At 44.7% G+C, this 26,425-nt stretch overlaps 2 protein-coding genes across 4 annotated transcripts in view; both read left to right on the top strand.

Moving 5' to 3' along the window:
• LOC139556139 (rho guanine nucleotide exchange factor TIAM2-like) overlaps positions 1 to 8,374 on the top strand; it is a 62,906-nt gene extending 54,532 nt beyond the window's left edge. For both annotated transcript variants that reach the window (XM_071369707.1, XM_071369706.1), the window contains 7 exons: positions 178 to 286; positions 571 to 750; positions 980 to 1,098; positions 4,227 to 4,335; positions 4,479 to 4,537; positions 4,636 to 4,814; positions 4,957 to 8,374. In XM_071369707.1, coding sequence (XP_071225808.1) covers positions 178 to 286; positions 571 to 750; positions 980 to 1,098; positions 4,227 to 4,335; positions 4,479 to 4,537; positions 4,636 to 4,814; positions 4,957 to 5,602 — 1,401 coding nt within the window. In that variant the 3' untranslated portion in view covers positions 5,603 to 8,374. The remainder of the gene's footprint in view (positions 1 to 177; positions 287 to 570; positions 751 to 979; positions 1,099 to 4,226; positions 4,336 to 4,478; positions 4,538 to 4,635; positions 4,815 to 4,956) is intronic.
• A 2,221-nt stretch (positions 8,375 to 10,595) lies between these two features.
• LOC139556138 (claudin-20-like) lies at positions 10,596 to 25,705 on the top strand. 2 transcript variants are annotated; one of them, XM_071369704.1, is made up of 3 exons: positions 10,596 to 12,029; positions 18,224 to 18,278; positions 18,845 to 25,705. In XM_071369704.1, the coding sequence occupies exon 3, from the start codon at positions 18,990 to 18,992 to the stop codon at positions 19,902 to 19,904; it is 915 nt and encodes a 304-aa protein (XP_071225805.1). In that variant the 5' UTR covers positions 10,596 to 12,029; positions 18,224 to 18,278; positions 18,845 to 18,989; the 3' UTR covers positions 19,905 to 25,705. The 2 variants fall into 2 exon arrangements, with proteins under 2 accessions (XP_071225805.1, XP_071225806.1); XM_071369705.1 differs by lacking the exon at positions 10,596 to 12,029 and having other exon boundaries at positions 17,342 to 18,278.
• The last annotated feature ends 720 nt before the right edge of the window (positions 25,706 to 26,425 follow it).

Raw genomic sequence — 26,425 nt, 5'->3', positions numbered from 1 at the left:
CACTATGTAGGGAATAGTGTGCCATTTGGAACACATGTTGGAGGTCTAGTGGGAAGCTTCACATTTCATTAACAGGATGTTACTTAGCCTACTGACTGCAGTGTTAGTCAGCGGTAGGCCTGTTTGATGTTTACAGCAAGTGACTGTGCATTCTCTTTTTTTTCTTTCTGCATCCAGAAACTTCTTCTCTCGCTGGGGGGCTCCTTCCTCTACTATGCCGACCACTTCAAGCTCTACAGCGGCTTCTGTGCCAACCACATCAAAGTCCAGAAGGTTCTGGAACGAGGTAAGGCTGATTGATAGCTATGCTATCTCATGTACAGTAGATCTGAACATCCCACTTACAGTACCCGGTTCAACCATAGGCTGGAAAATGCCATCTAAGTGAAAAGTCAGTGAAAATTCTGAGGATCAAAAGCCTGCTTTCTCATGTACACTAGACCAGAATATCCCATCTACTCAGTTAATCATAAAATGCCATCTGAAAAGCCAGTGCAAAGGCAGGGAATCAATACCTGCTTTTGCGATTCATCCACACACTTAGCCTAAGTCCTAATTTCCGGTTTACAGCGAAGACGGACCGGGCCTTCAAGCAGTTCCTGGAGGCGAGAAACCCCACCAAGCAGCACTCTTCCACCCTGGAGTCCTACCTCATTAAGCCAGTCCAGAGAGTGCTCAAGTACCCCCTGCTGCTCAGACAGCTGGTCTCCCTGACCGACTCAGAGAGCGAGCAGCACAGCCACCTCACAGGTAGGACTACATATGACAGGGCTTATGTATGAGCATGCATAGACTCATACAGGGACACACACACACACACACACACACACACACACACACACACACACACACACACACACACCATAAGACACACAGCACACACCCATTGCCAGGTCTGTCTGATGTGCTAGGCTTGAGCTCTATTGACGTGTGCTGTAACACTTCTCCGTCTGTCTGTCTGTCTGTCTGCATCCATCAGAGGCCCTGAGAGCCATGGAGAAGGTGGCCAGTCACATCAATGAGATGCAGAAGATCTACGAGGACTACGGAACTGTGTTTGACCAGCTGGTGGCAGAGCAGAGTGGCCCTGAGAAAGAGGTAGAGCATAGCCACCACACATACCATTATATGAGTGATATTACAAAAGATATTGGTCCTCTGTGGCTCAGCTGGTAGAGCATGGTGCTTGCAACGCCTGGGTTGTGGGTTTCATTCCCGCTGGGGCCTCCCATATGAAAATGTATGCAATCATGCGATTGTAAATTGATTGTACATCATTTAGCAGTCTGCTAAATGACATACACTATACAGTTGAAGTCGGAAGTTTACATACATCTTAGCCAAATACATTTAAACTCAGTTTTTCACAATTCCTGACATTTAATCCTAGTAAAAATTCCCTGTTTTAAGTCAGTAAGGATCACCACATTATTTTAAGAATGTGAAATGTCAGAATAATAGTAGAGAGAATGATTTATTTCAGCTTTTATTTCTTTCATCACATTCCCAGTGGGTCAGAAGTTTACATACACTCAATTAGTATTTAGTAGCATTGCCTTTAAATTGTTTAACTTGGGTCAAACGTTTCGGGTAGCCTTCCGCAAGCTTCCCACAATAAGTTGAGTGAATTTTGGCCCATTCCTCTTGACAGAGCTGGTGTAACTGAGTCAGGTTTGTAGGCCTCCTTGCTCGCACACACTTTTTCAGTTCTGCCGACAAATTTTCTATAGGATTGAGGTCAGGGCTTTGTGATGGCCACTCCAATACCTTGACTTTGTTGTCCTTAAGCCATTGTTCCACAACTTTGGAAGTATGCTTGGGGTCGTTGTCCATTTGGAAGACCCATTTGCGACTAAGCTTTAACTTCCTGACTGATGTCTTGAGATGTTGCTTCAATATATCCACATAATTTTCCTGCCATCTATTTTGTGAAGTGCACCAGTCCCTCCTGCAGCAAAGCACCCCACCATCATGATGCTGCCACCCCCGTGCCTCACGGTTGGGATGGAGTTCTTCAGCTTGCAAGCCTCACTTTTTCCTCCAAACATAACGATGGTCATTATGGCCAAACAGTTCTATTTTTGTTTCATCAGACCAGAGGACATTTCTCCAAAAGTACGATCTTTGTCCCCATGTACAGTTGCAAACCGTAGTCTGGCTTTTCTATGGCGGGTTTGGAGCAGTGGCTTCTTCCTTGCTGAGCGGCCTTTCAGGTTATGTCGATATAGGACTCATTTTACTGTGGATATAGATACTTTTGTACCTGTTTACTCCAGCATCTTCACAAGGCTGTTGTTCTGGGATTGATTTGCACTTTTCGCACCAAAATACGTTCATCTCTAGGAGACAGAACGCGTCTCCTTCCTGAGCGGTATGACGGCTGCTTGGTCCCATGGTGTTTATACTTGCGTACTATTGTTTGTACAGATGAACGTGGTACCTTCAGGTGTTTGGTAATTGCTCCCAAGGATGAACCAGACTTGTGGAGGTCTACAATTATTCTGCTGAGGTCTTGGCTGATTTCTTTTGATTTTCCCATGATGTCAAGCAAAGAGGCACTGAGTTTGAAGGTAGGCCTTGAAATACATCCACAAGTACACCTCCAATTGACTCAAATTATGTCAATTAGCCTATCAGAAGCTTCTAAAGCCATGACATCATTTTCTGGAATTTTCCAAGCCGTTTAAAGGCACAGTCAACTTAGTGTATGTAAACTTCTGACCCGCTGGAATTGTGATACAGTGAATTAAGTGAAATAATCTGTCTGTAAACAATTGTTGAAAAAATTACTTGTGTCATGCACAAAGTAGATGTCCTAACCGACTTGCCAAAACTATAGTTTGTTAACAATAAATTTGTGGAGTGGTTGAAAAACAAGTTTTAATGACTCCAAGCTAAGTGTATGTAAACTTCCGACTTCAACTGTATATACAAAGGTATGTGGACACCCCTTCAAATGAGTGGATTTGGCTATTTCAGCCACACCCGTTGCTGACAGGTGTATAAAATTGAGCACCCAGCCATGCAATCTCCATAGACAAACATTGGCAGTAGAATGGCCTTACTGAAAAGCTCAGTGACTTTCAACGTGGCGCTGTCATAGGATGCCACCTTTCCAACAAGTAAATTCGTCAAATTTCTGCCCTGCTAGAGCTGCCCCGTTCAACTGTAAATGCTGTTATTGTAAAGTGGAAACGTCCAGGAGCAACAACGGCTCAGCTGCGAAGTGGTAGGCCGCACAAACTCACAGAACAGGGCCGCCGAGTGCTGAAGCGAGTAAAAATTGTCTGTCCTCAGTTGCAACACTCACAACCGAGTTCCAAACTGCCTCTTGAAGGAACGTCAGCACAAGAACTGTTTGTCGGGAGCTTCATGAAATGGGTTTCATGACCGAGCAGCCACACACAAGCCGAAGATCACCATGCGCAGGGAAAGCGCCAGCTAGAGTGTTGTAAAGCTCGCCGCCATTGGACTCTGGACGAGTGGAGATTCATTCTCTGGAGTGATTAATCACCCTTCACCATCTGACAGTCTGACGGACTAATCTGTGTTTCGATGCCAGGAGAACGCTACCTGCCCGAGTGCATAGTGCCAACTGTAAAGTTTGGTGAAGGAGGAATAATGGTCTGGGGCTGGTTTTTATGGTTGGTGCTAGGCCTCTTAGTTCCGGTGGAGGGAAATCTTAATGCTACAGCATACAATGACATTCTATGCTTCCAACTTTGTAGCAACAGTTTGGGGAAGGCCCTTTCCTGTTTCAGCATGACAATGCCCCTGTGCACAAAGTGAGGTCCATACAGAAATGGTTTATTGAGATCGGTGTGGAAGAACTTGACTGGCCTGCACAGGCCCTGACCTCAACCCCATCGAACATCTTTGGGATGAATTGGAACGCAGACTGCGAACCAGACCTAATCGCCCAACATCAGTGCTCAACCTCACTAATGCTCGTGGCAGAATGGAAGTAAGTCCCTGCGGCAATGTTCCAACATCTAGTGGAAAGCCTTCCCAGAAGAGTGGATGCTGTTATAGCAGCAAAGAGGGCACCAACTCCATATTAATACCAATGATTGTGGAATGACATGTCCGCGAGCAGGTGTCTACATACTTTTGGTCATGTAGTGTATATACATTATATTATAGTATTTTTATACAATTACATGAATCACAGAGTGAGCCCTTTAAACCACCAACCTCCCAGATGTGTCCTCCTTTCTCCTCTCCAGGTTACAGAGATCTCCATGGGAGAGTTCCTCATCCACTCCTCATTAAAATGGCTCAACCCTCTCCCCTCTCTGGGTCGCATGAGGAAACATCCTGAGCTAACGCTGTTTGGTGAGTGGGGCTTTTTACAATGACGAGTTCAACCAGAATTACTGACTGGATGATATGGTGTTTAAATATGTTCAAATGTGTATTTATTACAACAATCAGAAATATCTGACTTAAAATCTAGTTGCTCCTTCCTCTCTGCTCAGTTTTCAAGAGAGCGGTGATCCTGGTGTACCGTGAGCGCAGCAAGATGAGAAAGAGGATGGTGAGTCTCAAACACGTCTGATAAACTGTACTGATGACTTCATGCTATATACATTTGATATGACGTCATTGGAGTTGTAATGAGTTCATGTGCTACAGACCACGTCACGCTCAGGGGACCTGGAGGCCTTCAAGTTCCGCTGGCTCGTCCCGGTGTCGGCGGTGCAGGTCCGCCTGGGGAACGCAGCAGGAACGGAGAGCCCATGTATCTGGGAGCTGGTCCATACCAAGTCTCAGGTGGAGGGGAGACCAGAGACCGTGTTCCAGCTCTGCAGCAGGTGACAGATGACATTGAAAATGACAGAGATAATGAATGTTTTATCTGCCGTGAAAAAGCCAGAACAAAATATATACATTCGAATTAACATGGCAGTACCTAATTGACTTGATCTCATATGGATCTATATGTGTCTTTTCCAGTGGTTTGGAGAATAAGGCCAGTGTAGTGAAAGCTCTTCGCTCCCTTCGAGACTGGACCTGTAGGCCCCTCCTATCAGAAAGAGGTTCTAGAGAGTACCTAGGCTCCCTCCGTAGAACCCAGCCTGCACCGGTCAGTGCCGGCTCCTGGAGAAGACAACAGGAACTGCAGGCCATGAGGACTGCAAGCCACCAGCACCACTCTGACGACGGCAGTGTGTCCAGTGGTGCAACCCAACCCTGCCCGGGAGACACACACTCGGAGCCCCAGTTTCACATCCGCTCCACCACGGGCCTCCCCAGCCTGGAGGGCACCACGCTGGGAAAGAGGGCCCGGCTGTGCTCCCTGACCAGCGCCCTGGAGGCGCAGCTCCAGAGACTCAACTTCACAGAGGAGGCCGGGCCGAGGAGTGCTGCGTCCCAGCAGGAGCACCTCAGACAGGGGCCCCACCAGCCCCATCCTGCTGCCCAGAGGAGGGCTAGCAGTCTGCAGGGTCCAGGAGGGCAGGATAATGACCCCCAGTGTGTGGACCTTAATGCCCTACTGGGGAGGGACTTCAGTGTGCAGAGCCTGACCTCTGTGGTCAATGAGAACTGCTTCTATGACACAGTTATGGGGATCCAGAAGGCGGCCATTCCAACACTATAGGGGCCCTAGAAGTTGCCCCTAGACGCTGATCTTGGGTCAGTTTTCCCCACTAATGGTTAACAATAGGATTGGAGGACAGCTGATCCTAGATCTGTACCAAGGGAAACTTCACCCGGAGAGCTGATGAACACTATAGAAGGTACACTCCTGTACCTGTCTAGACCCTGATCACACTGACTACTGGTCAAGGTACTATGGACTAGAAGATGAATCTCCTTAATGTGTTTACTCTGACTGGTGAGTAGGCTACGATTGAAGAACTGAGCTCTGATCACAGTTACTTGACTTTGACTTAATCCTTTTATCTCCTAGTGGAGCAAAGGCCTCAAGATCACACTGTGACAGTATATACAGTGCATTTGGAAAGTATTCAGACCCCTTGACTTTTTCCACATTTTGTTACGTTACAGCCTTATGCTAAAATTTATTAAATATTTTTTTCCCTCATCAATCTACACACAATACCCCATAATGACATCACAATAACCCATAATGACAAAGAAAAACAGGTTTTCCAAAATTTTCTGAAATGTGTACTTCTTTTTTACTGAAATATCACATTTACTTAAGTATTCAGACCCTTTACTCAGTACTTTGTTGAAGCACCTATGGCAGCGTTTACAGCCTTGAATCTTCTTGGGTATGATGCTATAAGCTTGGCACACTTGTATTTGTGGAGTTTCTCCCATTCTTCTCTGCAGATCCTCTCAAGCTCTGTCAGGTTGGGAGCGTCACTGCACAGCTATTTTTAGGTCTCTCCAGAGATGTTCGATCGGGTTCAAGTCCGGGCTAAGGCTGGGCCACTCAAGCTGTGTGCTTAGGGTCGTTGTCCTGTTGGAAGGTGAACCTTCACCCCAGTCTGAGGTTCTGAGTGCTCTGGAGCAGGTTTTCATCAAGGATCTCTCTGTACTTTGCGCCGCTCATCTTTCCCTCGATCCTAACTAGTCTCCCAGTCCCTGTCACTGAAAAACATCCCCACAGCATGATGCTGCCACCACCGTGCTTCACCATAGGGATGGTGCCAGGTTTCCTCCAGACGTGACGCTTGGCATTCAGGCCAAAAGGTAAATCTTGGTTTCATCAGACCAGAGAATCTTGTTCTCATGGTCTGAGAGTCCTTTAGGTGCCTTTTAGCAAACTCCAAATGGCTATCATGTGCCTTTTACTGAGGAGTGGCTTCCGTCTGGCCACTCTACCATAAAGGCCTGATTAGTGGAGTGCTGCAGAGATGGTTGTCCTTCTGGAATATTCTCCCATCTCCACAGAGGAACTCTGGAACATCGAGTTCTTGGTCACCTCCCTGACCAAGGCCCTTCTCACCGAATGCTCAGTTTGGACGGGCGACCAGCTCTAGGAAGAGTCTCGGTGGTTCAAACTTCTTCCATTTAAGAATGATGGAGGCCACTGTGTTCTTGGGGACCTTCAATGCTCCAGAAATGTTTTGGTACCCTTCCCCAGATCTGTGCCTCAACACAATTCCTTCGACCTCATGGCTTGGTTTTTGCTCTGACATGCACTGTCAACTGTGGGACCTTATTAGACCTGTGTGTGCCTTTCCAAATCATGTCCAATCAATTTCATCTACTACAGGTGAACTCCAATCAAGTTGTAGAAACAATCTCAAGGATGATCAATGGAAACAGGATGCACCTGAGCTAAATTTCAAGTCTCGTAGCAAAGGGACTGAACACTTATGTAATAAGGTATTTCTGTTCGTTTTTTAATAGTTTTGCAAAAAGAATCTAAAAACCTATTTTCACTTTGTCATTATGGGGTATTGTGTGTAGATTGGTGAGACAAAATAACAATTTAATCCATTTTAAAATAAACATGTAACGTAACAAAATATGTGAAAAGGGAAGTGGTCTGAATACTTCCCGGATCCACTGTGAAATGAGCGTCCTTTGTTTTGCAGCACTCTCTAAGCTCTGAACACATTACATTTACATTACATTTAAGTCATTTAGCAGACGCTCTTATCCAGAGCGACTTACAAATTGGAAAGTTCATACATATTCATCCTGGTCCCCCCGTGGGGAATGAACCCACAACCCTGGCGTTGCAAGCGCCATGCTCTACCAACTGAGCCACACGGGACCCAGCACAGTTGCCTATGTTCAATAACATTCCTCCTTACTCTTGTTTGTGAATATGATGCAGTATCTTAATCACGAGCATTACATTTTAATGTCTTTTTTGGCAAAAGCAGTTGTTAATTAAAAACTGTAATTGCCTGAATTCTATTTATATTTTGTCTCAATATTATTAGGTTCATGTGTTAATATCCACATAAAAACAAAGTGTCAAATTTCGATTTCATTGATTTTATTAAGTTCAAAGCTTTAAAGGTCTTTCTTATTTCAAGTGATTTGATGTATCACTTTAAGAATTGTTCAAATGTTTTATCATTATTCAGATGTATCTGAACTGTAATTTATTCTCATTTAAACGGAACGTTTAAACGGGTGTCCTGACTCTCTGTGGTCACTAAAGATCCCATGGCACTTATCATAAGAGTAGGGGTGTTAACCCCGGTGTCCTGGCTAAATTCCCAATCTGGCCCTCATAACATCACAGTCATCTAATCATCCCCAGCTTACAATTGGCTCATTCATCCCCTCCTCCTCTCCCCTGTAACTATTCCCCAGGTCATTGCTGTAAATGAGAACGTGTTCTCAGTCAACTTACCTGGTAAAATAAGGGTTAAATAAATACAAATTGTACAGGTAAGGTAAAATGCTGTAATATTGAATAAAAAAACGGTCTCTTATACTAGAGTTGTCCTGATTGATACATAGTAGATGCTTTGTAATTACGTTATTAGCTAATCCAGGTCTTATCCACGAGACACCAAATTAAAGAAAATTAACCTTAAACGAGGAGCGACTACCTGAACTTGTCCAATAAGAAATTCTTGTTGAACAATGTTTTGCAACGGCTCTAATACATGCTGAATGAGAGAATATATTAGAAATTGTGAGCAGTAATTTACAGAAGAAGAGCATAAAGTAGGATGCAAAATGTTCCTCCACTTCCTCCTTCGTGCTCCATCCAGTAGCTAGAGTAGGATATAGAGCCCTAATTGATACTATGGAGCCCTGGACCAGAGCTAGCCACAACAACTACTGCCACACCACACAGACTGTGGGGCTATGGACCAGAGCTAGCCACAACAACCACAGCCACACCACAGATATCAGGAGCTGAGCATCCTGTTCCTGAGTTTCAGTGTTGTGTGTGACTCACACAGATTCCTCCTCCTTCAGACAGTGGACAGTGGCATACCACAGTTTCGCAAGAACATTTTGCAGTTTTAAAGCTACTTTCCTACTGTTCTACACATTTTGCCGTTTTAAAGCTACTTTCCTACTGTTCTACACATTTTGCAGTTTTAAAGCTAATTTCCTACTGTTCTACACATTTTGCCATGAGTCTGAGAGAACATTTACCGTTTTAAAGCTAATTTCCTGTCATTCTAAACATTTAGATATGACTTATGACCTGTTCATATGCTATCTGCAGAGCTTGTGCCCCCCCTCCGAGAGAGAGAGGGAGAGAGAGCTTATTTTATTCAGTCTCTCAGCACCACCAACACAATGAGTCATAATTGCTGGCCCTCTCTCTAGGTCTTCCTGTTCCCAGGTCTGTGGGCGATGTTAATCATGTGTGGGTGTGGGGTGTCCGCCAGTCTTTGTCACATGAAATGGAACAGAGGGAGTAGTAGACATAACAGGGGGAAAATATGTTTTCCTCTTAGTTCGTGCAGGTTTCTGAGGATGGGAATGCCGTTGGTCACTGTGGATCTAAAGGATGAGACACAGTATCCCTGGGCCAGACAGACGGACAGATGGACGGACAGATAGACAGACAGGCGAATGGGCGCACACACACACGAGAAACAGAGACAGACACAGTGGGGAGATGGAGGGGTAAGGTGTGTACACTAGCATAATGAGTAACAGATTGCTTTAAAGGGAAAACAGGAGACTGTGTGTGATGGCAAGCCGGTTCTGTTCCTGTTGCCACAGTAACACCTGTGTGAAGGACCATAAAAACAGGCCACCACACACACACACACACACACACACAAGCCTCCACCCCCTGAACCTACTGCCACTCCAACACACTGCTGCCTGACAGCCTGAGAGAGGAGAGAGGGAACACACTGCTGCCTGACAGCCTGAGAGAGGAGAGAGAGAGAGATGGAACACACTGCTGCCTGACAGCCTGAGAGAGGAGAGACGGAACACACTGCTGCCTGACAGCCTGAGAGAGGAGAGAGGGGAGAGGAGAGAGGAGAGATGGAACACACTGCTGCCTGACAGCCTGAGAGAGGGGAGAGGAGAGAGGAGAGATGGAGCACACTGCTGCCTGACAGCCTGAGCGAGGAGGAGAGACGGAACACACTGCTGCCTGACAGCCTGAGAGAGGAGAGAGGGAACACACTGCTGCCTGACAGCCTGAGAGAGGAGAGAGGAGAGAGATGGAACACACTGCTGCCTGACAGCCTGAGAGAGGAGAGAGGAGAGACGGAACACACTGCTGCCTGACAGCCTGAGAGAGGAGAGGGGAGAGGAGAGATGGAACACACTGCTGCCTGACAGCCTGAGAGAGGAGAGAGGAGAGATGGAACACACTGCTGCCTGACAGCCTGAGAGCGGAGAGAGGAGAGACGGAACACACTGCTGCCTGACAGCCTGAGAGAGGAGAGGAGAGAGGAGAGAGATGGAACACACTGCTGCCTGACAGCCTGAGAGAGGAGGAGAGACGGAACACACTGCTGCCTGACAGCCTGAGAGAGGAGGAGAGACGGAACACACTGCTGCCTGACAGCCTGAGAGAGGAGGAGAGACGGAACACACTGCTGCCTGACAGCCTGAGAGAGGAGAGAGGAGAGAGGAGAGACGGAACACACTGCTGCCTGACAGCCTGAGAGAGGAGAGGGGAGAGGAGAGAGAGAGATGGAACACACTGCTGCCTGACAGCCTGAGAGAGGGGAGAGGAGAGAGGAGAGATGGAGCACACTGCTGCCTGACAGCCTGAGAGAGGAGGAGAGACGGAACACACTGCTGCCTGACAGCCTGAGAGAGGAGAGAGGGAACACACTTCAACGTGTCTACTGCCTACTCTTCACAAATAAGGGCTTGGAAGGGAGACTGAAGTGTTGGTCTCAGCAACGGGGGGATTAGATGACGAGTGAATGACAGAGGAATGGCTGGATCTATCTCTGGGGCAGACTGCAGGAGGACTGTAGGCTGGGCTCCACAGATACCACAGCCCACTAACCTAACGTAGCAGGCGTAAAAAGATGACCTGAGCAGAGTCCCCACATCTGGTTTTCAGGGGAAACGAAAGTTAGGTTGAAAATATTGGATCCCTGAAAATCGGATGTTAGCAGTTTCTGGCGACCCCACATAGGCTACAGCCCACAGGCAGCAGCTCCACTGACACACTGTTGAAGGCAGTCATCACAGAAGAGTCAGCAGTGCCTGGGTCCTCCTCCTCCTCCTCTCAGAGCTCCCTCTCCCTCTGCCTAGTCAGTGCCTCCAGTACCACTAGACTCTCTTGTCTGCCAGCCTCGTGCTCTTTTCTCTACCCAGAACAATAGAGGGGGATTGCAGCTCCACAAAGACCACAGCACAGCAGCAACATTCACAGACAGGCAGGCTGCCGTGCCCTGCTCTCTGGGGTGCTCCAGCACAGCAGCTGGGTCTCTTCAGCCATCATTGGCTCAGCCGACTCCTGCCTGCCATTCACCCATGATATGACTGTGATCCTCCTGGGGCCTCCTGGACCAACAGCGCAAAGGGAAGGGAACACTGCCGCTACCTCGTTCTCAAACCAAGGTGCATGAATTGAGGAGCAAACTGAAGTGAAGAGGAAATTCAGAAACTCTTGGAGGCTGCATTGTTGGTTAAGGGCTTGTAAGCATTTCACTGTAAGGTCTACACCTGTTGTATTAGGCGCGTGTGACAAATAACATGAGATTTGATTTGATCTACAGCACAGAGAGAGAGAGACAGAAGAAGAGAGAGAGAGAGATAGAGAGACGTAGAGAACAGGAAGTCTAGCTCCATCACAGACGGACGGTGTGGTGTGATACTGGGATACTGTCAGGGGGCAGAGAGCTGGTTGCCTCTGGTTCCAGCTAACTGGCTTCTCTCGGAACAACAGCTGATGGGATGTGCTGTGCTGGACTGCATTCAACAACGGACATTCATCACGCCTGGGGCTGAAGTTCCCCCACTCTACCTGGGATGGGCTTGCCTTGTCCAAGCCTCAACTAGCATTCGCTGACGTGACATACTCACATACACATGTGTGTTTGTGTGTGAAAACACACTAACACAAATCTCTCAGACACAGGAGAAACGTGGTTCCATTGTGAGTTGTGCTGCTGGATGAATACTGGATGGATAGAATAGCGGTAAGTGTGTACTGAAAGTGTTTCCCTCTTTCTTCTCTAAGTCATGTGAGGTTGATTACAACGTATTAGGTAGACGTTGTTAGATGAACCACAGCTATTCACAGTAATCTACAGTTGGACTGAGACATGTCTATGTGTGACAGTTTGTGTACACTACCACATCTGTTAGCAATTTGGACATGATTCATAAAACAGGATAGATTTCCATCATCGTTGTTCTAAGAACTTTGTTGACAGGTTGTTTATTTGCACTCCCCATTCTAGCCAAAATTCCTTCTGCATTATGGCTTATCCAATCAGGGAGCCGGAAATGGTTTCCATCATTTACCTCATCATTCCGTTACTCGGATGACATGACAATTAATAACATTTTCAGAGAGAATATCATTTCTAAACAGCTAGTTATTTAACTATCCACATTGATTGTATTAGGCTGTGTAAAAATAGTCAATTACCTTAGGAACCTGTCATTGATCATTTCATGGCGGTACCTTAGTGGTGAAAAAACTGCATCAATCCAACTGCTGACAGGTAATAGCGAAGCCATTGCCTCTTGACTGTGGGAATGAATAGGTCATTTATATTCCTGTCTGTTTGATGATTTAGGTAGGGTTGATACCTCCTGGCTGTACTCATGCAAATATATTTCAGCCTACTGAATGAACTCTCAACTCAGAAATTCCATTTCATCTGGTGATCTGGCTACTGCATTAAGGTGGTAGGGTGATACCTTTAACTAATCCTTATTACATAGGATGTTACATTTTCCCCTTCTCTGGCCGTGTAGTTTTTCTATTCTAACTTCATATGAGGTAATGAAAATGTAAAGTAACAACAAATAGATGCCTACAGATGTAGGATCTTAATTTGAGCCAGTTTGCTACAGCAGGAAAATAATCCTGCTGCAACAGGAAATGTGAATTATTAATAGACATTAAAACCAGTAGATGATGATAGCGCTGACGTCATCCAAATATTCCTTTGGAAAACTCCCGAAGGAAATTACAAACTTTAGAAGCCTTTTTAAACTTTGAATACAGTACAAGTTTGCCTTTCCAGCAGTGCAGGAAAATTCTCAGCAACAAAAGAGTGATCAAATTAAGATTCTAAATCTGTAGTATCACAAATTAGTATTCTAACAGCACTACAATGCAACATTTCTCATTGCTGGACAGCTTGTCATCACAGTAAACATCAGTGAATTCACTAATCCATTTGTCTCTTAACTAAAAAACTTTACTGGGTCTTTGTTAGTCTGCCGGCTGCTCATACTGTACCTTTTTCCCTTTAAAAATAGATTTGCTGAATGAGCTCAACACAGGTTTTTTATGAGCTTGTATGTACAAGGCTTTAAAACGGGAACAACAAGCACAATAGCAACCTGTAATGAATACCAGACTAATCATGTGTCTAAACTGCCTGGTTTTACTCTATGACTATTTTCATTACAACGCAATAAAAACTCCTTGGCTGTCTGACCAATTTCAACATTTATTTTTAAAACAAACTTTAAACAGGCAGTGAAAACGTTGGAAGTTGGAACCGTGCTCGCCAGTTGACATTAACAAAAATAAAATATTTGAAAGAATTCTGGGTAGGGCCGCCTTTTAAACCATCATTACAAATTTACCGCAGGATTTCTATTTTTACTCTTCCTTGGAAGTGACAACAGAATAACAGTCTGTACGTGCTAAACGATAGTCCTCAGTTATGATCTCCTCCACCATTAAACATTATCAATGGTTCTCTTTCAATGAACCTGAGGTGATGATGTAGGAGTATTCCGTAGGACGGTGTATACCATGTGTATCCTATACATACGACTAATACAACTTGAAACTTGAACTTCTAACTTGATGAGCAATATTAGGGAGAGCGATAACAACATCTAATCAGTACCAGATACTACTGTCCCTTAGGAATGATGGGAGTGAAACGCAAACAACCAACAAAGTTAATGGAACCAAGGAGTAGTAGAATGTGCCAATAAGAACTAGCCTACACATCAACGGCTACTACTCCAGTTAGTGGAGGCCAGGCCACAGAGCTAGAATAACACTCCTGCCCTATTCTAGTGGAGGCCACAGAGCTAGAATAACACTATACTATTCTAGTGGAGGCCACAGAGCTAGAATAACACTATACTATTCTAGTGGAGGCCACAGAGCTAGAATAACACAATACTATTCTAGTGGAGGCCACAGAGCTAGAATAATACTACTCTACTATTCTAGTGGAGGCCAGAGAGCTAGAATAACACTACTCTACTATTCTAGTGGAGGCCACAGAGCTAGAATAACACTAATCTACTATTCTAGTGGAGGCCACAGAGCTAGAATAACACTAATCTACTATTCTAGTGGAGGCCACAGAGCTAGAATAATACTACTCTACTATTCTAGTGGAGGCCACAGAGCTAGAATAACACTAATCTACTATTCTAGTGGAGGCCAGAGAGCTAGAATAACACTACTCTACTATTCTAGTGGAGGCCAGAGAGCTAGAATAACACTACTCTACTATTCTAGTGGAGGCCAGAGAGCTAGAATAACACTAATCTACTATTCTAGTGGAGGCCACAGAGCTAGAATAACACTAATCTACTATTCTAGTGGAGGCCACAGAGCTAGAATAACACTACTCTACTATTCTAGTGGAGGCCACAGAGCTAGAATAACACTATACTATTCTAGTGGAGGCCACAGAGCTAGAATAACACTACTCTCCTATTCTAGTGGAGTCCACAGAGCTAGAATAACATTAATCTACTATTCTAGTGGAGGCCACAGAGCTAGAATAACACTAATCTACTATTCTAGTGGAGGCCAGAGAGCTAGAATACCACTACTCTACTATTCTAGTGGAGGCCACAGAGCTAGAATAACACGAATCTACTATTCTAGTGGAGGCCACAGAGCTAGAATAACACGAATCTACTATTCTAGTGGAGGCCACAGAGCTAGAATAACACTATACTATTCTAGTGGAGGCCACAGAGCTAGAATAACACGAATCTACTATTCTAGTGGAGGCCACAGAGCTAGAATAACACTACTCTACTATTCTAGTGGAGGCCAGAGAGCTAGAATAACACCACTCTACTATTCTAGTGGAGGCCACAGAGCTAGAATAACACAAATCTACTATTCTAGTGGAGGCCACAGAGCTAGAATAACACTACTCTACTATTCTAGTGGAGGCCACAGAGCTAGAATAACACTACTCTACTATTCTAGTGGAGGCCACAGAGCTAGAATAACACTATACTATTCTAGTGGAGGCCACAGAGCTAGAATAACACTACTCTACTATTCTAGTGGCCACAGAGCTAGAATAACACTATACTATTCTAGTGGAGGCCACAGAGCTAGAATAACACTATACTATTCTAGTGGAGGCCACAGAGCTAGAATAACACTATACTATTCTAGTGGAGGCCACAGAGCTAGAATAACACTATACTATTCTAGTGGAGGCCACAGAGCTAGAATAACACTACTATACTATTCTAGTGGAGGCCACAGAGCTAGAATAACACTATACTATTCTAGTGGAGGCCACAGAGCTAGAATAACACTATACTATTCTAGTGGAGGCCACAGAGCTAGAATAACACTATACTATTCTAGTGGAGGCCACAGAGCTAGAATAACACTACTCTACTATTCTAGTGGAGGCCACAGAGCTAGAATAACACTATACTATTCTAGTGGAGGCCACAGAGCTAGAATAACACTATACTATTCTAGTGGAGGCCACAGAGCTAGAATAACACTATACTATTCTAGTGGAGGCCACAGAGCTAGAATAACACTATACTATTCTAGTCGAGACCAGAGAGCTAGAATAACACTACTCTAATCTTCTTAGAGTTGCATTGGTTCCCATCTCCTTCCTTGACTGCGTTCCAGACTCACTATTCACTTTATAGTGGACTAATTCTGACCAAGGCCCATAGTGCACTATACAGTGAATAAGGGGCCATTTGCGACCCAGCCCTCCTCTCCCCATGCTCCCCTTGCTTCTTAGAGCCAAACATGCACCAAAAACACTACATCACGTACACTGGTGTAGTCCCATGACTCAACAGGCTGGTAAAGGACATTAATCTCAAAGATATTAATTATATCCAGACATCACATACCATTCATATGAGAGATGTTCAGTGATGTTCTGTTAGTAGTTGTTGTATGTTTTCTTGTCCTCAGGGTCACTCTCCCGAAAAAAGTGCATGACCTTATCTGCCTGTGTAGCTTGCTTAGTAAACTCTTGGTAACATAATGGAGGAGAATTGGGAAGAAACTAATTTCAACTGAAATCCAAGTCTTTTTTTCTAGATCTAAGTAACTGTCTAATACTGGGTAATACAATGATGGTGATTAAACTGATTATCTGGTCAGGTCTTAAAGAGATCTTTGTTACTTCCTGATATTACTATTTTGAGTAGTAAAAGTCCATATACTTTTTGTACAAAGCAATAAGGAACACTAGTGTGATAGATGCAGCGTGTAAAATTCACAAGACCGTTTTTCCTTTGAGACTAAAAGTAGACAGGCTCTGTATCAAAGCCCAACTTCTGTGTGCCTGGAAGAAGAAATAACAAATGCATGGAGCACCGCTTATATTAGCCAACCATGTCCTCTCACATCACACACATAGCCTACAATTCTGCAATTTTAATGACTTCAATGTAACTGTCTGTCTGAGGCGGGAAGCCCAAAATTGGTCCTCGATTAAACCCACTCCTGCTGTCATTCACTTCCGGATGCTTCTGCTGTTTGGGGCAGTGTATTCTGGGAACTAGTGTGTGTCCCTAATCGCACCCTATTCCCTATATAGTGCACAACTTTTGACCAGGGCCCAAAGTAGTACACTATGTTGGGAATAGGGTGTCATTTGGGACGCAGAGAATTACCTCTTTATGCTGCTGAGTGGAGGTGGGATGCAGAGGAATGGATGGAGTGTTGTATACATTGAGCTAAGAGTCTCCTAATGAGGACTACAGCTGTGTAATAATCACAGTGGCATTTTCCCTCCATACTCCCTCCCTCAGAGGGTGGCTAGGTAGGTATAGGCCTGGGAGGGAGCCTGCTGCCTGCCATCGTCTGGGCTGGAAAATATAACGGAAATGGGTTAATGGGAGTAGGCAGACTGGCTAAGGTCAAATGATCTCTTCTCTTCCAGTAATATTTTCCCCTTTTTTCAAATGGGAAAATGAAGGGTTCGAATGGGGGAGGCAGTTTGGTAGAGTCTGATAGGGCCTGGGGATAGGGTGGGAGTGGGTAGGAAAAATGTATATTTTCTGTTTATCCCTCTGGTAATCGTTCCTGTTGGGGCAGGTCTGCCACTATAGGGTGCTTTCCCTTCTGCTGTCACAGTGTGTGGATATATAGACAGAGGATTACTTCAACGATAGGTTGTGACTGTTGTTGGGATAACAGCGCTGTGTGTGTTCCATCTCTACAAATGGAGGGGCGGTTCACACAGTCTTATCTGTGTGTGTTCCATCTCTACAAATGGAGGGGCGGTTCACACAGTCTTATCTGTGTGTTGCAGTCGCCCATACTTCATGCGGCCAATTGAAAGGCGGCACCTTCCTCTCAGCTGCAAGGCTAAAGGATGGGGATGCAGGTCCTCGCCATCTTTCCGTTTATATTGTGCTCTGAGTGACGACGACGAAACACCACAAAAAGCCACCATCGAACGAACACCAATGACAAATCAAACCTCAAAACTCTTGGCTGTCTAAATGATATATTGAACCAATTAAAGGGGACCAACAATATCTTCAACTGCAAATTTCAGTCAGACATTTAAATATGCCGTGATGAAGAATATTGGCTTACTACTGTCTTTTATCATTGCTATTCATTTGCTGAGCGGACATTAGCTCTGTGGCTGTTCATCTGAATCAATGACCTTCATGTTATACTAGTCCAGTTGTTTAACCACTCACAGCACATTGCTGCTCAGTTTTGCAGTATTTCTCTGTTCACCACTCAGTTCTCCTTAGTGGTACTGTAGCTCACAGGCAACAAGAATGTGCGGCTGCCATGTCTTTACGGGACACTGAAAATTATGGAATTGTATGTTGTGTTGCTAAGGAGATGGTAGGAGGACGGAGGAGGTGTCAATCGCTGAGCTGCTTAGCCTATTGTTTTGTTAGGTGTTTTTTCCATCTCTTTTGTGCCCAGAAAACATTGAGGAGTGACTGACGCACCACAGCACACTGTCCGAGACACACAAAAGGTAAGGAGGCTTTTTTTCTCAAAACACTGCAATTACAAACAAACTATTCACTTTAACAATGCATTTATGTTGTCTTTATTGTCAGAATGTCACCACCATAGAAGACAAACTAAAGATTTGGAGAAATTACAAATTATTCTAAAAGACTATTGAAATAGCTTATGCATGCTTCAATGACAAATATTGTAAATTGAGTTTATGTATAGAAGCAGCATTTACCTCATAGCTAAAGTGAAGTGAAGTAGCTGCCTGCTGTAAAAGAGTAACTGACTTTCAGAGGAAGGACACTGCAGCTTTAAATGCACATAATTGAGTCTTTAAATGAACACCACAACTCAGTCACACAAAGCCAGGGATGCAGAGTTAAAATGCAGGCAAACAGAAAGCGCACACTCACACACGCTTCCCCCCTAAAAAGAGGGAGAAAAAAAGAGCAGAGCGCAGTTTCCTTTCCCCATCACCAGCCCCTGCCTCATACAGCACCTGCCTCATCCAGCCCCTGCCTCCTCCGTCTGATCGTCACGCTTGCTCGCTCAGTTAAATTCTCATTTCGATTTTTATCACAGCCCACTGAAGCCTGCACTGAGGAATTATCTGCTGTCAGGACCTGAGGCTGCACGGGGCGATAGGGAGAGACGGAGCCAGGGAGCCAGGCTCGGGCCACCACAGGGTGACGGTGCCGCTGTGCCGGAGGGGACTCGCAACTCGGCGATGGTGTCCTCCACCATGCAGATCCTTGCCTTCGCCCTGGCGCTGCTGGGCGTCCTGGGCGCCACCGTGGCCACGCTGCTGCCCAACTGGAAGGTGAGTGCTGACGTGGGCTCCAACATCATGACTGCCATCTCCCAGATGCAGGGGCTGTGGATGGACTGCACCTGGTACAGCACCGGCGTGTTCAGCTGCACCTTGAAGTACTCCGTGCTGTCGCTGCCCGCCTACCTGCAGACCGCCAGGACGACAATGGTTCTATCGTGCATGATGGGTTGCCTGGGCCTCTGTCTCGCTGTCCTAGGGCTGAAGTGCACCCGCTGGGGGGGCAGTCACCGGGCAAAGGGGCACGCGGCCATTGCCGCGGGGGGTTGCTTCATCCTGGCTGGCATTCTCTGCCTGGTGCCCGCTTCCTGGTTCACCAACGAGGTCATCACCACCTTCCTGGACTCCAACGTGCCCGAGAGCAGTAAATACGAGCCTGGGGGGGCCGTGTACGTGACCTTTGTCTCTGCCGGCTTCCTGCTTGCCGGTGGGGTCATCTTTTGTTTGTCGTGTCCCGGAAAAAGAGACTACACCTCGACCTCCACCTCTACCACCTTTCCTGACAAACTACTGCAGCAGCAGATAAACCAGGAGCAACTACAGCGCGACCTGATACAGTGTGACCTGATACAGCGCGAGCAACAGCAACGGGAGCAGAAGGACTTTAAACAGCAGACGTCGCCTAATGAGCAGTCGAGCCAGGAGCAGCTACAGTGGGTTGACAAAGGGTCCCAGGGTAAGGTCCAAGCAGCTGACGACATCCAGCAGGAGAAGCCTCTACATGAAGACAAGGGAACGCAGCAGTTCTACTCTCCATCCAGAGTCCCTCCAAAAGACACCCGGGCTGGCTACAGCCTGCAGGACTATGTTTAATATGTTTTATCCCTAAACCCTACTCTTGTTAGTGGGGTGGGGGGAGAATCCTGAGGACATTCTACTGGCTGCCTTGTGAAGGGGAGAGAGTGGAGAAAGAGGGGGAGGGAGGATGGGAGGAGGAGGGAGAGAGTGGAGGGGAGAAAGAGAGGGAGGAGGCTAATGACGTTGACAGCCTTATCGCCACCTCTCATCTGTTCTCTCTCGCTACTGCGAGCACAAGCAGTAAAGGTATTCCCAAACTATTGGAGAAAGACAGCTTGTGGATCCAAATTCCTGGTGCAAATGCCTCCTTGACTGCTGCTGTGGTGGGCGGAAAGACACAATGGTAGGGTAGAGTAGAGGTGCCATAAAAATGCACAAACACAGCGCAAGTACTGTCAAACCTGTGACAAGTTCCTTTAAAAACTGATGCGGAGGCTTTTCCATACCAAAGGTTTCAATGAGAAAAAAGTGCTGATGATAACTAGCTGCTAATAATAAGCCATCAGAACGTTTGCATAGTAAGATAGTGTCGATATGTCTGGAAAAAGGAAGGTGTAAAAGCCATTCTTTGCAACCTTTTAGAACCCATTTGCCTTGTGAGACAAAAAATAATCATCAATCATATCCAAAGTTAAACGGACTGATTGATATTGAGTCTTCTTTGCATGCTAATTATCTGTAGCTTGTTAAATAACTCAGTGGAATGCAGAGTAGTTACTGAAACATAGTTACCAACGCTTGTGCCCAAAAGAATGTGTAGAACTTCAACTGTCTGTAAAGGAGACTTAGAGAAGATTAACAAAGTGAAAAGAGAGTTCAGATTCCCACCAACACCATACACAAACATCCAGTCCATTTTTTCCTGCAAGTTGTGGAGGGGAATAAGGTGCATGGCAGCGCAGGCTGTCAGAGATAATGATCCTCTTTGCTTTCCCATTATCCCCTCGCTACGGCTGGATGCACACTACTCGTTTACTGCACCCCCCCCCCCGCATGCACACACACACACAGATACACACACACACCCTTGTCCTTCCTCTCCCTCTCTAGCTGCGAGGGTAATAGGGTCTTGTACCCAATCATCTTTACGGCGTGTGTCCGTGTGTCATTGCTGCAGGAGGCACAGCGGTAGGAGTCTGTTCTATGGCCAGAGGTTAGCTGTCACAAGCTGCTGTCCCCTCGTGTTGACGGAGGGTAATAGAGGCTACGTCCCAAATGGCACCTTATTCCCTATTTAGGGCACTTCTTTTGACCAAGGCCCATAGGGCACTACATAGGGCAGGGTTCCACAAAAAGCGGTGATTTTATTTGGCTCCCCAAGTTTTCTGAGACAAGAAATATAAATAATTTTCGTAGTTGGAAATAAAGATGGTAAAATCATCCGAAAATCAGAAAATAATTCCCTGCAGTCCCACACACACTGTGCACAATGGAAAAACAATGGAAAAACAATGTCAGATTTTTGGTTTAGTTGTCATCTAAATGTGTTATCACTGACTTTTCAAATGCAATATAGTATCATTGATGATACAGTGCATTCTGAAAGTATTCAGACCCCTTGACTTTTTCCACATTACAGCCTTATACTAAAATGTATTCAATAATTTTTTCCCTCATCAATCTACACACAATACCCCATAATGACAAAGCAAAAACAGACTTTTAGACATTTTTGCTAATTTATGTTTACAAAATGAAAAAAAAAAGGAAATATCACATTTACATAATTATTCAGACCCTTTACTCGGTACTTTGTTGAAGTACTGAGTAAAGGCAGTGATTACCATTGGCAGTGATTACAGCCCCGAGTCTTCTTGGGTATGACGCTACAAGCTTGGCACACCTTTATTTGGGGAATTTCTCGCATTCTTCTCTGCAGATCCTCTCATGCTCTGTTAGGTTGGATGGGGAGCATTGCTGCACAGCTATTTTCAGGTCTCTCCAGAGATGTTCAATCGGGTTCAAGTCCGGGCTCTGGCTGGGCCACTCAAGGACATTCACAGACTTGTCCCGAAGCCACTCCTGCATTGTCTTAGCTGTGTGCTTAGGGTTGTTGTCCTGTTGCAAGTTAAACCTCTGCCCCAGTCTGAGGTCCTGAGCGCTCTGGAGCAGGTTTTCATCAAGGATCTCTCTGTACTTTGCTCCGTTCATCTTTGCCTTGATCCTGACTAGTCTCCCAGTCCATGTCGCTGAAAAACATAACCATAGCATTATGCTGCCACCACCATGCTTCACCGTAGGGATGGTGCCAGGTTTTCTCCAGATGTGACGCTTAGCATTCAGCCAAAGAGTTCAATCTTGGTTTCATCTGACCAGAGAATCTTGTTTCTCATGGTCAGTTCTTTAGGTGCCTTTTGGCAAACTCCAAGCGGGCTGTTGTGTGCCTTTTACTGAGGAGTGGCTTCCATCTGGCCACTCTACCATAAAGGCCTGATTGGTGGAGTGCTGCAGAGATGGTTGTACTTCTGGAAGGTTCTCCCATCTCTAGAGCTCTGTCAGAGTGACCATCGGGTTCTTTGTCACCTCCCTGACCAACGTCCTTCTCCCCCGATTGCTCAGTTTGGCCGGGCAGCCAGCTCTAGGAAAAGTCTTGGTTGTACCCTTCCCCAGATCTGTGCCTCGACACAATCCTGTCTCGGAAGTCTACGGACAATTCCTTCGACCTCATGGCTTGGTTTTTGCTCTGACATGCACTGTCAAATGTGGGACCTAAGATAGACAGGTGTGTGCCTTTCCAAATCATGTCCGATCAATTGAATTTACCACAGGTGGACTCCAATCAAGTTGGAGAAATGTCTCAAGGATGATCAATGGAAAAAGGGTCTGAATACATATGTAAATTAGGTATTTTTGTTTTTTATTTTTAATAAATTAATAAACCCCTGTTTTTGCTTTGTCATTATGGGGTATTGTGTGTAGATTGCTGAGGAATTGTTTTTATTTCATCAATTTTAGAATAAGGCTGTAACGTAACAAAATGTGAAAAAAGTGAAGGGGTCTGAAAACTTTCCGAAGGCACTGTATATGACTTATAAAGTATGGTTACATCTCATTTGCTCTGTTAAACCTACCCTTTGGAACGACTTTGCTAGCAACCGTGAATATATGTCGTTATTAAGAGTATATAATAATTTTCACGATAGCACATTGGTAGTAGTCAGTGACAAACATCAAAGCTAAGCATGGCTTGGCTTGGTTAAAACCCAGGATGGGAGAACAAATGAATAGCTGTTGATAGATCAACTGTCCAGTAGGAGGTGCTGCCGAGACTATAGTTTATTTTTTATAAACATTGAAGATCTGATGTTATTTCAAAAGGTACAAATTCAACATATTTTATACAAGGTTTGTCTATGTTGAAAGTTGGTTACAATGAATACATAATCCTGTGGGTGAAAGCTGACATATGGAGTTGTTTTAAGATTGTCATACCATGGATCATTTGGCTATTTTATTATGACTTTTAGGACCCCTTCAGGCAACAATGATTTACTTAGAGTTGAAAATAATGTGCTGAGTAGAACATAGAACATTGATCTCAGGCATGAGTAGGTCTAGATGGCAGGGCTGCTCTTGTTTTGGAAAAGAGACATTGTGGCTACCTTTCTCCAGCGATTTCAGATTTGCAAAAAAATGTGTTGTGTGTTTGCCTCAAATGTCAGCACATACAGTTGAAGTTGGAAGTTTACATACACTTAGCTTGGAGTCATTAAAACTTGTTTTTCAACCACTCCACAAATGTATTGTTAACAAACTATAGTTTTAGCAAGTCGGTTAGGACATCTACTTTGTGCATGACACAAGTAATTTTTCCAACAATTGTTTCCTGACAGATTATTTCACTTATAATTCACTGTATCCCAATTCCAGTGGGTCAGAAGTTTACATACACTAAGTTGATTGTGCCTTTAAACAGCTTGGAAAATTCCAGAAAATTATGTCATGGCTTTAGAAGCTTCTGATAGGCTAATTGACATAATTTGAGTCAATTGGAGGTGTACTTGTGGATGTATTTCAAGGCCTACCTTCAAACTCAGTGCCTCTTTGCTTGAGGGGGACAAAGATTGTACTTTTTGGAGAAATGGGTCTTCCAAATGGACAATGACCCCAAGCATACTTCCAAAGTTGTAAAAATGGCTTAAGGACAACAAAGTCAAGGTATTGGAGTGGCCATCACAAAACCCTGACCTCAATCCCATAAAATATTTGTGGGCAGAACTGAAAAAGCGTGTGCGAGCAAGGAGGCCTATAAACCTGACTCAGTTACACCAGCTCTGTCAGGAGGAATGGGCCAAAATTCACCCAACTTATTGTGGGAAGCTTGTGGAAGGCTACCCGAAACGTTTGACCCAAGTTAAACACTTTGAAGGCAATGCTACCAAATACTAATTGAGTGTATGTAAACTTTTGACCCACTGGGAATGTGATGAAAGAATTAAAAGCTGGAATAAATCATTCTCTGTACTATTATTCTGACATTTCACATTATTAAAATAAAGTGGTGATCGTAACTGACCTAAGACAGGGAATTTTTACTCGGATTAAATGTCAGGAATTGTGAAAAACTGAGTTTAAATGTATTTGGCTAAGGTGTATGTAAACTTCCGACTTCAACGGTATTATGCTCAGTTTTTTCTTACTTGTATGGAAGATAACAAAAATAACTACAAGGGCTCCACTGGGAAAAGGTGAAATCATTTGAGTGTTTATTTTCACAAAGTTCACAAAGACTTTCCCAAACAATGCTCATAAATTTGGTTCTGCCTGTGATCAGAGGAAAGTCTAAGTACAGTTGATGTCTCAGAGAACCAAGACTTTACTGTGCTCTCCTATCGATGTTCATGTTTTCAACATGGAATACTATTATCTAGATTCTAGAATAAGGTTAAAAAGAAATGTACTTGATAATGCTTATGCTTCGCATTTTAAAAGAGGTCATGTACACTTGTTGATAAAATATGGTTTATATATTTTTTTGGTCTTTGAGAATGGTTTGTTTTATTATGATTCAGGACATAACTTTATTAATGAGTCAATTTACTGTGGATATCAGGTTCTCATTAAAACGCATGTTTCCACGTGATTGTCAATCCACAAGTCAGTTCAACTTGAGTATGTTTTTGATTGTTAATTGCAAAAAATTGCTCAAAAAGGATTTGTTAAGCTGTCAACAAATGTTTTTGTTCAGCTGTCAACTTGTTCCATAATGGATGTCAGACCGAGAGTGTTGCTTACTACAATGAAGATAAATGGAACATGCATAACTGCAACAAAACATCATGATTGCAATATTCTATACTCTTCGAAAAAAGATTCCAAAAGGCTGGTTTGGCCGTCCCTATAGGAGTGCCCTTTTTGGTTCTAGGTAAAACCCTTTTTGTTTCCAGGTAGAACCATTTTAGCTTCCATGTAGAACCCTCCGTGGAAAGAGTTCTACATGGATCCCAAAAAGGTTCTACTTGGAGCCAAAAGGTTTCTACCTGGAACCAATGGGGACAACCGAATATCCCTTTTAGGTTCTAGATATCACCGTTTTTTCCCCAAGAGTGTAGTCTGCCTCTCTCTCTCTCTCAAAACAATGGATGTGTAAAGGGACTTAGTGTGCACAATCCTGTCTTCAGTCCACAAGTGGCAACAAAGCAAACGCCTGTTACTGTGCAAAACAACTAAAGTTCTCTATAAAATAATGTAAATATATCTGTAAGTGAAAATACTGAAACATTTCTTTTTATTTCATTTTAAATAATGCATTCTTTTGACATTTGATAACATGATAAAAGGATGTGATCTAAATTAAAACATCTATTTTCCTCTTCTTTCCTAGTGGCTTTAATAGCTTGACTCTCCCAGTTTCCCCGATCAGAAAACATGCACATAATCAGATTCTGTAAAACTTGATCTTCCCTCCCGTTAATGCTGCTCTTTGTTGTCTGTCCGTGCTCTGACTTCCAACACCTCCAGATAATATGAGGTTTGTCAGGCGGTAGGCTCTGCTGGGACTGGGAGTCAGGCTTGTCCAAGCCAAAATCTACATACTCTTACAGTGGGTTCAATCAGGCATCAAATTAGCCCAATGCACACACAGCTGAGCACTGTGAGACACACACACACACACACACACACACACACAGTGTTCATCATCTTGCTGGGTGCAATTCCACTCTAATTAATCAAATGACCCTCATTTTGTGCCACAAGAGTACATTTAGTCCCCCCCTCCCAGACACATCTCTTCAGTGGCTTTAGTCCCCCCCCCCTCCCCCCCCCCTCCCCCAGATACATCTCTTCAGTGGCTTTAGTCCCCCCCTCCCCCAGATACATCTCGTCAGTGGCTTTAGCCCCCCCCCTCTCAGATACATCTCTTCAGTGGCTTTGGCCCCCCCCCCCCAAGATACATCTCTTCAGTGGCTTTAGTCCCCCCCCCTCCCCTCCCAGATACATCTCTTCAGTGGCTTTAGTCCCCCCCCTCCCCCAGATACATCTCTTCAGTGGCTTTAGTCCCCCCCCCAAGATACATCTCTTCAGTGGCTTTAGTC

Source organism: Salvelinus alpinus, chromosome 27 (genome assembly GCF_045679555.1).
Source record: "Salvelinus alpinus chromosome 27, SLU_Salpinus.1, whole genome shotgun sequence".
Lineage (NCBI taxonomy): Eukaryota > Metazoa > Chordata > Actinopteri > Salmoniformes > Salmonidae > Salvelinus > Salvelinus alpinus.
Note: the sequence above shows the minus strand (reverse complement) of the source record. Positions and strands in the feature narration are given on the sequence as shown.